General features: G+C 46.6%; 1 protein-coding gene across 4 annotated transcripts in view; it reads right to left on the bottom strand.

The window, feature by feature from the left end:
* Positions 1 to 12,162, bottom strand: part of LRRK1 (leucine rich repeat kinase 1) — a 127,551-nt gene that overhangs the window by 47,340 nt on the left and 68,049 nt on the right. For all 4 annotated transcript variants that reach the window (XM_032622973.1, XM_032622974.1, XM_032622975.1 and 1 more), the window contains exons 7-12: positions 5,901 to 6,127; positions 4,698 to 4,825; positions 4,443 to 4,606; positions 3,470 to 3,607; positions 2,201 to 2,313; positions 1,088 to 1,164 (exon numbers count right to left, since the gene is read on the bottom strand). In XM_032622973.1, the coding sequence (XP_032478864.1) occupies positions 1,088 to 1,164; positions 2,201 to 2,313; positions 3,470 to 3,607; positions 4,443 to 4,606; positions 4,698 to 4,825; positions 5,901 to 6,127 (847 nt within the window). The remainder of the gene's footprint in view (positions 1 to 1,087; positions 1,165 to 2,200; positions 2,314 to 3,469; positions 3,608 to 4,442; positions 4,607 to 4,697; positions 4,826 to 5,900; positions 6,128 to 12,162) is intronic.

Genomic DNA, 12,162 nt, shown 5'->3' with positions numbered 1-12,162 from the left:
GGACAGGTCCATACCTCCCCCTGCACCTTACAGAAGATAACGAACAAAAAGAACTGTTTTCCTAGAAACATTCTCTGCTGAACTGGTCTTGTTGTGTGACCATACAAACACCCTAGGAAAAGTTGTGTTTCTAATGAGTTTGGAGGAAGACCTCCAGAATCTCAGCCCAGCCAGGACAGCCTGCAGGGCCAAGGGTGGCTGTGTTCCCATGTGGACCTCACAAGATGCCATAGTGTGGCAGTTAAGGACTTCATAGTACTGCCCCCGGGCCCCAGTGCTAGATTCCACAGTGCTGGCTGAGACCTGGCTCTTGCACTCAGTAGCCATGTGACCACGTCAGTCAACCGTTGTGCTACAGACTGAATTGTGTCCCCTCAAGTCCATATGTGGAAGCCCTGACACCCAACGTGATAGTATTAGGAGATGGAGTCTTTGGGAGGTGGTCAGGTTTAGACAAGGTCATGAGGGTGGGGCCTCCATGATGGGGTTAGTGTCCTTATAAGAAGAGATACTAGAGGGCTCTCTCTCTCTCTCTCTCTCTGCCACATGAGAACACAGCAAGAAGGCAGCTGTCTGCAAGCCAGAAAGAGGGCCCTCACCAGAAACTGACACATGCTGATCGTAGACTTCCAGCCTCCAAAAAAGTGAGAAAATATATTTCTGTTGTTTAAGCTACCCAGTCAGTGGTACTTTGCTAGGGAAGCCTGAATTGAAGACACTCTGGAGGCTTAGTTTTCTCATCTACAAAATGGAAAACCACAACCCATACGTCATGTGATGATTAAAGAAAGACTGACACATGTAAGGTATCTAGGGCAGTTCTCATACCCAGCAGGCCATCCACACACAGTAGCTACTAGTCTTGCTGGCTGCAAACAGGAAAGGGGGTTTCAGGACACCTGCAGGCCATCCGTGTGACATGAGCCATAGGCACAGGCACTCCCAGGGTTCTGAGTCAAGCATGGGCATCTCTGGCATTCCTACAGGGCACTGCAGGGGAAAGCCCAACAGGAGGGCCATCCCCCTGTAGGGCAGCAGGGGCAGGGCCCCGCCCAGCTGTCTCATCTCCCAGCAGCAACACACACACCTGCCTCTGTCCCGGAACGCTGGCGGCCTCTGGTGGTGAAAAAGGAAATTCGCTTTGTTTTAAGTACATCTTCATTTCTGTAGGGTGAAAAAAGTCAAAATTTGAGGAAAGCATGGCAAAGACATTTCTATTTTGGCTGTGACTATACAATGCCACACATAGAGAAGGGAGAAAATTCCATCGGCAGGGTGTTTGGGCCCCTGCAGCTGACGTGTAAGCATGGACAGCACCAGTTGTGCTCAGAAGTCTTTCCGGAAAAAAACAAGCTGGCAGGACTGGTGGTTTCCACTCCTGAGCTTTTCCATCTCAGGCAGGTGCTAGCATTTCTGTGCCTGGAAGGAATGCTCATATCAGAGCCTGTTACTTCACGCTGTTCACTGAGGGAGTTCTCTTAGGAGCATAAGTTCCACTGAGATGTCGCAGAAGTGGCCTTCAGCAAGTGAACCAGGAAGGCTGGTCTTCAGGGCCCCAAGGACCAGCAGGGCTCATCCCCAGATTTTCCCCTTTTATTAGAAGACCTTTGAGGGTACTTTTTATTCAATCTCTGTACACATTGGTTAGTGACTGGCAAAAACTTTTGAACAGAATGATAGGTGAGGCTAAAATGAGGAGATTCTCCAGGATCCTTTAAAAATTAGAAATGGGAGGACACTAATTTGGGCTGAATTGTGTCCCCTCCATTCATATGTTGAAGTCCTAACCCTCAGCACCTCAGAATGTGACTGTATCTGGAGATAGGCCTTTAAAGAGGTAATCAAGTTAAAATGAGGTCATGAGAATGGGCCCTGATCCAATCTGACAGGTGTCCTTAGAAGAAGAGGAGATCAGGACACAGACAGGCACAGAGGGAGACCGTGTGAGGACACAGGGAGAAGGCAGCTGTCCCCATACCAAGGAGAGAGGCCTTAGGAGACACCAACCCCACCGCCACCTCCATCTCAGACTTCCAGCCTCCAGAACTGTGAGAAATAAATGCCTGTTGTTTAAGCCGCCCAGCCTATAGCACTTTTTCATGGCTGTTCAGCAAGCTGGTAGAGACACCATCCCATGCGTCTGTCGACTGGGGCTACACACACATTTGAGAACTTGCTGGGGACAGAGACCCCTGCTTACCTGCCAAATTGATTTCTGGAGAGATCCAGGGTTTTGAGTTGTCTGCAAGTCCACTTCTCTTGAGGTGGCAGTGCCACCAGCTGATTTCCCTGTAACTTCAAGAACATGAGGGCCTGGGACAGAGGGAGAGAGAAGCAAAGACGATGTCAAATACCAAAGGGGCAGAAGACCTGAAGGGAAAGTCAGTTCCCTGGCAAAGCGAAGCCAAATGATTATAACCGATTCACTGTCACAAAGATTCCAACAGTGTGGGGTTTCACAGTGTCTTAAAACTCATAAAATTATAGCGAACAGAGCAGATGGGATAATTAATAGAAGATCCTTTCCTTCAGATCAATGGGATGCAATTATTCAAGAAAGAATGGAATCTAAGTACTTCTCAGAATTGAGGTTTCTTAAGAGTGACAATTATTTGTGGACCTGTCCTGGGAATAGTGGATGAGTCTGAAGGTCCTGGAGGCCACTGTGTTACCACAGGAGGGGAGTGGGCACAGCATGACGTCTCCTTGGGCTGGCCCAGGTGATGCCTTGGACAGGGGTCAGGTGGCATCAGTGACACCAAAGGTGACCCGCCCCAGTCGTGCACCCTCTGCTGGCTTGACACTGATGCCTTCAGAGTAATGCAGAATTTCCCACCTGGGGCTGGCCCTGGGCACCAAGTGGTGAATAGGATCCATGCTCTGCTTTCAAAGGTTCTCAATGGAGTGGGAAAAACAGACAGATGTGTGAACAACCTAAAGGTAGAAGGCAGCCCTATGCTGGGACACACATACACACACACACACACACACACACACACACACACACACACACACACACACGGCTCTGGTAAAAGGCACTTCCTGAATTCACATCCGGGAATTCCAGTTCTGCCACTTCCGGAGAGGGAGGCAGGGACAAGAAGGCCCTGCCCTGCGGTGCTGCCAGGGCTTCACACACCAGAAGGCCTGGTGGGCTCACCCTGGAGCCGGGAAGGAACAGAGCCAGAGGTCAGTCCGAGGGGCTGCTGGGCTGTGCCTTCAACTGTCAACACTGAAGAAAATTCTGGAGGATAAAAATTCATCATCCCGCCACCCTCCCAGAGCTGTTTCATTTTGCACATTTCCTCTCAGTCTCTTTGCACACAACCATGCGTGACTTTGACAGTTAAACTTTTCTTTCAACTTTTTTTGTCCTGAAAGCTCGGAAGAAGCACACAGGTTTCACTGCAATGTGGAGTGATTTTCTTACAAAAGCTGAAAATGAGAAATAAGGTGCTATTAGACTTACATCAAGCTGGAAAAGTCCCAGGGGAACTTCTCTGAGTGTGTTTTCTGAGAAGTCCACATCCTTAAGGTGGTTCTTCCAAAACACAGCCATTTTGTCTGGTAGAGACTCCAAGGCATTTTTGGATGCTTTGCAGCATTTCTAGGAATTTGATGAGAAAGAGAATTAATTAGCTTTCTAAATGCCATGGTGTCTATGATAAAGACTGTTTCCAAATTTAATGTTAAAAACAAGACCATTACAGTAAGGCTCTGTAATAAATACAATTCAGCTAATTAAGAGGCTACAGACTATCCTTGCCCCATTTTCCTGTCCTTGCTCCAAGGAAGGGATGGGAATGGTTTCCTGGGGAGATCAAGGTGGCTCATGGTCCTTTCCCTTCCCTCAAGAACATCTGGCCCATTGTCCTTGGAAATAATGGGACAATTCAGGACAGTGCTCTGAAGAGGAGCCCATGTCCCACACAAATATGCTTAAACTAGAAATGTTAATGTTAGAGACGGAGAATTTCCATATTTGCTATTGAAAACAGCAATAAAACACAAATATTCTTTATGCTGTTTCATCTGTTTTAACAAGCAAACTTCCCAAGAGAAAAAACCATGATTTAATGGGCAGCACTATGGATGCAGACTATTCTTCTCTTCTTTATTCTTATTTTACAGCTGTCCTAAAGGAACGACCCCACCTTTTGGACAGAACTCATCCTGGGCCAGAAGTTCAGGCTGTAGCTGTGGAAAGTCCTGTGGGTGTTACGGTGCAAATCTCAAACCCAGAGCCAGGTGCGCTGGCTCTCGGGTGAGTTACCTGCCTGAGACCCTCAGCTGCTGGATGCTGAGTAACATGCTTGTCTATAACACAGGACACCACCGCGTGGTCGCCAAGGGGACGCGGTGTGCACCGCACCCACAGCTCTGTGAGGCTGGCATGGATGTGGACTGACAGCTCCTTTCATGATTTTTGGCAAGTTACTAACCAAAGGGCAGGCCCAGGCATTTGGAAACACCTTCACGTTATTTCTGGAGACATTCAGACAACTGAGTGACTTGAAAGAATGAAGGAAAAGTGCAGGGAGTTCTGTCAATTTATTGTCAGAAATATCGAGTTCCTGTAGCTTCCGCAAACCAATCCAGTTCGTGGCTAGGGGAAAATGAAAGAGGATGAATTGTAAAAACAGCCCAATCAAGAAGAAAATGACAAAGTAAGTCAGGTTATTGATGCTAAAACATACCATTTTCTTCTTCAAACAATTTTTCCAAATAATTTTTTGAAGCTGTCAGTTTTTGAAGTTTTGAGAGATGCAGGAGTCCCGGTGGGAGGTGGGACAACTTGTTGCTGGAAATATCAATTTCGAGTAGCCTGTAGTTGGGGGAGAAGGAAGTCAAGGCATCAGAAGAAAGAGGTAAAGCATCACGGGTACATATTTCTCTGTAAACATGTTTCTTTTTCTCCTTGTACAAGGATAAAGAATGTGCATTGAAATACAGCAATATGATTTTTATTCATTGCATTACTGTCACTATGTCATGTGTAGACAAAGAAAACCAAATCTCTCTTTGGTGGATCCTGGTCTCATTGACCAATAGGGATGTAACCTTTCTCACATATGTGATAACAGAACAAGCTGGTGCCCTGGAAGCTACTGGAAGCCCAGAGAGCACTGCTTTTAACCTTTTGGACCCTCAAGTCTGTCCAGGTTAAAGACCCCCACTCCGTGGCACTTGTTTAATTTTTTGTGCAGGCTTCTTTCCCATGAGTTACTGCTGACCCTAAGCTCTTTCCAACATTCTTTTTTACTTAACTTAGAGCCTTAGCTTTTGAAATCAGCTCAAATCCCATATGGAATGAGGCCTTGCAGGTATGATTATCAATACATCAGTGAAGGTAAGGTCTTTCCTCTCCCCATGCAGCCTCAGCAGGAGGCTTGGGCCTCTTCCCAAGGCCTCCCACAAAAGGAGACAGGAGCTGCCTACACCATCAGGCTGCTGCCAGAGTCCTGTGAAGTTAACTGTTTCTCTGAGGCCCTGCCCACTTTCCTTGGGAGGTGGACCAAAAGCTGGGTTGTCTGGGCGCCACTGTTTCCACCAGCCCCTTTCCTCTGACTCCTGTGTGCAGGAACAAGACTGGGCACCTCGGACAAGCAGGCCTGCGTGGCTGCCAGTGAGTGGTGGAAACGTGGGCCAGAAAAGCCACCCTACTAGACAGATCTTTCTGCATTCACGTGGAAAGGAGGTGGGACCTTGTGCCCAAGAGCTTGCATAATGGCAGGCAGAACTTCCTTCTCTTATTTTAGCTGAAAATCTGTTTTCAAAAGCAACAACTACAATCAGGGAGCATGACTGCAGGAAGAGGACAGTGCAGGAAGAGGGTGGTGGTGGCAGCCGGGGCTCAGATGACCAGGGCTCACCCCAGGGGCTGCAGGGCAGGAGCCCACCTGGAACAGATGATTTCGTCTGATGACTTCACGCTGGGCAGCTCCCCCAGGTGGTTGTCTGAGAGATTCAGCTTCCGGAGGTTGATGAGCCCCCAGGGGATGATGGAAGGGAGGGATGCCAGGCAGTTGGCAGAAAGGTCCAGCTCCGTGATCTGGCAGGAGATGTCAATGAGCCAGTCCAGATCCACCCAGGGCAGCTTGAGGTGGGACCATTTCACACAAAGAGCCTGGATATTGGAGCAAGGGGAAAGCACACACGGGCGATGAGCCCAGGGCTCGTGCAGACTTGAAATAAAGCAATGATTTATTCAAGTGTGAATCTGTCTGTTCATCTCAGCAGAGTCCCGAGAGGTTGGGACCACGTTGCCCCTGAGAAGGTACTTATGCCCTCCTGCACCTACAACCTGAAGGTAATCTCTCCACAGCTACAGCTACTCACTCTCCAGCCTCTAGAGGGAGCATGTGGGCTTAGCATCACCTCTTAGAGCGCTATCACCCTCGGGGGAAACACAACAGGAATGGCCCCTGCTTTGTACAGAGGAGCCCACCCAAGCTTGGAGCAGCCTCCCCAGACTGCAGAAGAAGGCTTAGACCCAAACCTGGGTCTTCTCACTTCCCTCCACGGCACTCTTCCCTGTGATTAGAGCAGCTGCCGCCTGCAGCTGCTTACACCACGCTGGGTGCTTTGTGGATGAGCTGCTTCCAGAGTGAGAGACTGAATATACAGACAATGGCCAGACCATATATAAAATAGAGAACTTTGACCCACAACCTGCAGCAACCTACCAGGAAACTAACCCCCTTATCTATAATAAAGAGTCCAGGAAGCCAAACTTGCCAGAAGCCATACTGCAATGTCTAGTAACAATCCAGGAAGCTAAACAATAACTTCTGTAACAACTGGCCCCAAATGTCCAGGACTTGATTGATAAGTGACAACCTCCCTAATTTTGTCCCTGCTTCCAACTTAGACTAACCAGGGAAAGGCAAATATGCCCCCTAACCCATCATGTAGGACGCCCCCCTTCTAGTTAGCTGCCTCCAGCTTCCCCGTCAACAGCCTCTAGTCAGGGCACACCTGAAGCCTTCCCTTTATCCACCATAAAGCTTCCCCACTCCTCTGACAAAATGCAAGTGACAGTGGCTGACTCACTTGCCACCAAAAGCTCTGAATAAATCTCCTTTGCTTTTCTCATTTGATTGGGTCAGAAAGGCCAGCAGTTTTCTGGCATATGGTGGTAAAAGAGATCTGGTTAAATGTGTATGAGCAGGGCTTTCTCTTTCTTCTTGATCATCAAAGAATTTGGGGCTCAGTGAGGTTTCTAGGGAAAGGAAATTGGCTTTTTGGCTTGTTTCTCTAAAGCAGCTGGAAATCCATATCAGAAAATTAGAGAAACAAAGATTAGTTCTTCACTAATGGGAAAATGTAACAACTGGAAAAGACACCAGAAACATGGGGTAAGTTTGCTTTCAAAATTGGCAGCAGCAGACAGACTTCCTTATCTGGCCACAAGGTGGCAATATGTGCCTTATCTTTGTCGCCCCCTTAGCTAACTTGCCAGGATTGGAAAGGCTGGGTCTACTAACACCCTCTAAAAGCTCTGGTCTTCGAACCAAGTAGATGAGGCTCTGTCTCTGTCTGCCTGTCTCTCTCTCCATTCACCTGGATGAAGAGAGACAGTCGATGGTATACTGGATTTTGGGTCAAGAGAATGGAGCTTTAGTCTCAGTTTTTTGTTCTGTTTTGTTTTTTGGGTTTTTTTTAGACTTGACATTTAGGCCTATTTTTGTTGTCATTATTGTTTTCCCCCATAATTTTCTATTTTGAAAAATTTCAGAACTGCAGAGAAGTTGAACTAGGACACACGATTACCCATTCATACACCCTGCACTGTAGACTCACCAATTGTTAACATGTTGCCACATCTGCTTTCTCTTCTTTTTCTCTACACACACATACAAGCACACACACTTTTCATTTATCTTCTGAGTCATTTGAAAGTAAATTATAGCTATCATGGCACTTTACACCAACATGTATCTCTGAAGAACAAGAATATTTTCCTACGTGACAACCATATATTTATCATTTTCAAGAAATGAAATCAATACATTATCAAATCCACAATCCATGTTCAAATATTCCCAAATACCCCAGAAATGTCTTTCGTAACTATTTTGTATCTTGATCCAGGATCCCATCAAGAATCACACATTGCATTTAGTTGACATGTCTCTATTTTCTTTAATCTAGAAGAATCCTCATGCCTTTTAATGTCTTTTCCAACTTTGGCATTGTAAGCTTTCAAGTCATTCTAGTTGTCTTCTAGAATATTCCATAATCTGAATTTACTGAGTTGTTTCCTAATGTTTAGATTCAAGTTAAGCATTTTTGGCAAAAATCTCAGACAATGTTGAGTCCTACCAATTGAACTCCACCAGAGGGCACCTGATGTCAGGTTATTTCACTAATGGTCTGATCCCTTGGGTTAAGTTCCATTTTACTCTTTGTGATTAATCAGCAATCTGTGGGGTGATATTCTGAGACTATCTGTGAATATTTTATGTTCCTACATCAGTTTACCCAATGATTTCAGCATCCATTGTTGATCAGGGCCTTACTCAGTACATTGGTGGTTACAAGGTGGTAATTTTTCTAAAACTACCATTCCATCTACATTTGTTACGTGTCATTCTTCTGTACAGAAGTATGTCCCTCCCCACCTGTTTAAATATTACTATGGACTCACAGATCCTTTTTAAATTCAAAGTATTATAATTCATTATTATTTCTTCCAATGCTCAGGTAGTCCCCAGTTTGACCACTGGGAGTCCCATCAAGGGGACTCCTGTGTTCCTCTGACATATCCCTATCAGTTTTGGGCACTCCCTTACTTCCTGATAAAATAAGATGTTCGAGTTTCCTCTGGTCCTTTCCAAGTACCAGCCCTGATTCCCTTTAACAGAAAATGGTATTTAGAAACCAAGATCTAGGTGTTGGGTATGCTCATTGATATTAGGTTGTCACTGATTCTTGGCCCATTGATCCAACAGAACCCTATATTTAACATGAGTGCATTCTGATGCCTCCAACTTGAATCCAGTCACATTGGCTTCTTCCTAATCTTTCCATAAAAATTCATAGTTGTGTCACCCTTCACCTTATTATTGTTGGTTTTAATCTGCTAAATGATCAGCTTGGACCGGATGGTATCTAGGTCACTTCTGGACCCAGGATTCTTTCTGGCTTATACTCTTGAGAAGGACAATGGCTTCCCACAGAGAGCCTTGGAGTAATCATGACAGCCAATCTAGGAGCCATGCCAGTCTTTGTGATGCCAAGTCAAAGAAGGCTCTCTAAGGGTCTGGCTGCCTCCCTTTCCTGGGTTCTCAAAGACACATCCAGGCCCCAGGTCCAGGGCCAGACAGCTGGACATAAATCCAAGGTGTCCAGATTGCAGTCTAACTTTCTCTACTCACCCTGTGGGGCCATTCTGGTCATTCAATATCAAATAGTTTGGACCTGAACTGAAATGGCAGTCAAATGCAAGATGAAAAGGAGGCTGGTTTTGGTTTTAAATAACAAACCTTAGGTGTCTATAAATAAAACTCTCTAAGGGCCATCAAAAATAAATAAAACAACAGGAAAGATTCAGGTTGTTATTGTGACGTAAACTAGTTGCAGCACATCTTTGGAGGATCAGCTGAGATGTTCTGTCCTGACAATGGCAATCTTCCTCCTGCATTTCCTTCTTGTCCTCTGACCCTGGAGCTGCAGCCTAGAACCACATAAGGAGCAGAGGTTCAGCCTTGGGAGACTGGAGCCCTGTGTTTGCTTAACTAACCCCATGTGGGGCCTCGGGCCAGTCGAGGTGGAGGTGGGTACTTTCACAGGCGCTACCAGGCTCAACTCCCCTTATAGGAACCTGCCTGCGGGTTCCGTGCTGCACTAAGTCAGCCCAAGGGTCATCTCTGTCTCCACTGCCCCAGCCGGCAGTGTGGCCATCCAGAACCCGACTGCATGCATCTCCAGTGCTGCACCTTGTCTGACTGCGTGTGAAGCTCAGCACCGTGCCTAGCATGCAGCAGGCACTCAGTAAATGTTTGTGTGCTGAAAAGAATCAAGCCACTGGGACCAGCAATCCATCTATTAACACCTCTAACCAGAACGATCACCCTAAAATACCAAGGTCTACTCAAACCCCTCAGCCTTCCTGCACCCCAGCCCACCTGCAGCAGAACACCTGAACTTCCTCCCCAGAAAGCCCCACACCTCCACAATCTGCCCCAATCACTTCCCAAATTTCTGTCTCACTGTCTCCTCCACGACCTCTGCCCACCCTCTGTGCTCCTGTTGGCAGATGGCTGCTGGGGTTAATAATTTGTTCTAGGTAGAAGAAACTGGGGAATGGGCCTACTCCTAGAGCAGAGGATTCAAGACCAAAGGGAAATTGCCAACTAAAGTACAGAAACTGCCTGTTCATAAATGACCCATAGGGTTCAGAAAGTGGACTGGAATTCATAGGAAGGCTGTGGGGGCCTGACAGTGAGCTTACTGTCAGTACCTGACTGGCCAATGTGCCAAAGGGCTGCCAGGGTGCTCTGGGGCTGCAGGAGACACAAGGTTGGTGGGACTGGAGGTAAGAGAGTTTTGCAAGTTTTCACCAGAGAGCTGGTCTCCTTTTGATCGTGGGTGTCATGAGGTCACTCAAGGATCCCAGATTCTGCAGGCGGACTGGCCTCCGCCTTTGCACTCTGTCCTGCTACCACGACAAAGGCAAAAGTGTGCTCCCTGCTCTGCCTTCTCTTCCCTGGAGTTCACAGCCCTTTTCCCTCCTATTTAAATCCTACTAGTCCTGAAAGCCCTGGGGCAAGGACCACCTTCTTCACACCCAGTAAGTGTCTGCGTTACAGCCCCCAGTTAGGTAACAAGGATGCCATCTTGCTTCACAGTTAGCAGCGTTTACTTGAGCACTGCCAAGTGCAGGCCAGCCTGTCAGGCACTGGGGTTGAAGATATGGATGCTGCAGATGGAACCAGCTCAGGGAGTTTATGTCTCAAAGGGAAGAGCTGTGTGTGTATTGAACATGCATCTAGTCACCTTTCAAGGACTAAGAGTATGTGATGTTGACCAGAAAGCCAGGAAAGAACACCTGCAGGGAAGCCTCCTGTGCTTCTTTGGGAGGTACTATTTATCAGAAGTAAATCATCAATAACAAGAGAGTGGCTGTGTGTGGCACTGAATTCTCTAGACATGAGAAAGAGGAGGAAGCAGATGCTGCCAGTTCCTAAAACTGAGCTCTTTCTAGGTCTTACATCCACTAGAGTTTCTGCAGTGTTGAAATTTGTGAAACTCAAGCCCAGGGAGAGGTAGCAAAAAGCAAGAAGTCAGAAAACATGATGACACACTCAGAATTCAGACATGTTTGTGAAAAGACTTCTGGGCTGGATGGTGGTTAGAAAAACATGTAGGATTTCTACCTGGTCTTGGGTTAGTCTGAAACTTTCACATATACAAGTTACTTTCCTTTTGGTGCACAAACATTATAGGGTGCACAAGTGTTTCCAAAGTGGCAGAGAGGAAGAAGGAAGGAGAAAGGATGCACAGTACACCTGACATGGAAATGTAGCTGGGAAATGTAGCCCTCATTACTTATTTATGTTTAGTCTGGGCAGGATCACAATAAACCAGGTTCTGAGGTGGTGAAGCCAGCAATTGTATAATTAAATCCATGCACACTGAACTGCAAAATCAAAGACAGCTCGCTGTGGAGATCCCCAAAGTTCAACAATGCCATGGTTAAGGCACATCTCTCTGGAGGAAACAGAGAATATGCTCATGCTGGTCCTTAAGCATGAGCCCTTTCAATTTTGGGCCAAACAGAAGGAAGTACTGCTCTCCCAGAAGACACTGTATGATGACTTAAGAAACTTGCTTTCCAAGGCAGTGGTGGTGACCAGGACCAGTTCAAGAAGGACTAGGGCACTTGGCTCATTACAGAAAGTGATGTTTGGGGTTACCTCTGCATAAGAAGGTCTCCTTGTTCTGTGATGGAAGCTGTGGTCCAGGAGGGCAATTACCTGCCTTCATATAATGCTGCCTGAAGCTTCCATACAAAAATAACACAGTGAATGAGCCAGTGGACTACAATGACATCTCTCATGCTTTTATGTCAGTGCAACCCTTATGGTTGAAGAATATAATTGTTCATGAAGGGCTGAAATTGACAATGTTTTTAGGCTGGCTTTAACCTTGAGAGAT

This window comes from Phocoena sinus, chromosome 2 (assembly GCF_008692025.1).
Source record: "Phocoena sinus isolate mPhoSin1 chromosome 2, mPhoSin1.pri, whole genome shotgun sequence".
Taxonomy (NCBI): Eukaryota; Metazoa; Chordata; class Mammalia; order Artiodactyla; family Phocoenidae; genus Phocoena; species Phocoena sinus.
Note: the sequence above shows the minus strand (reverse complement) of the source record. Positions and strands in the feature narration are given on the sequence as shown.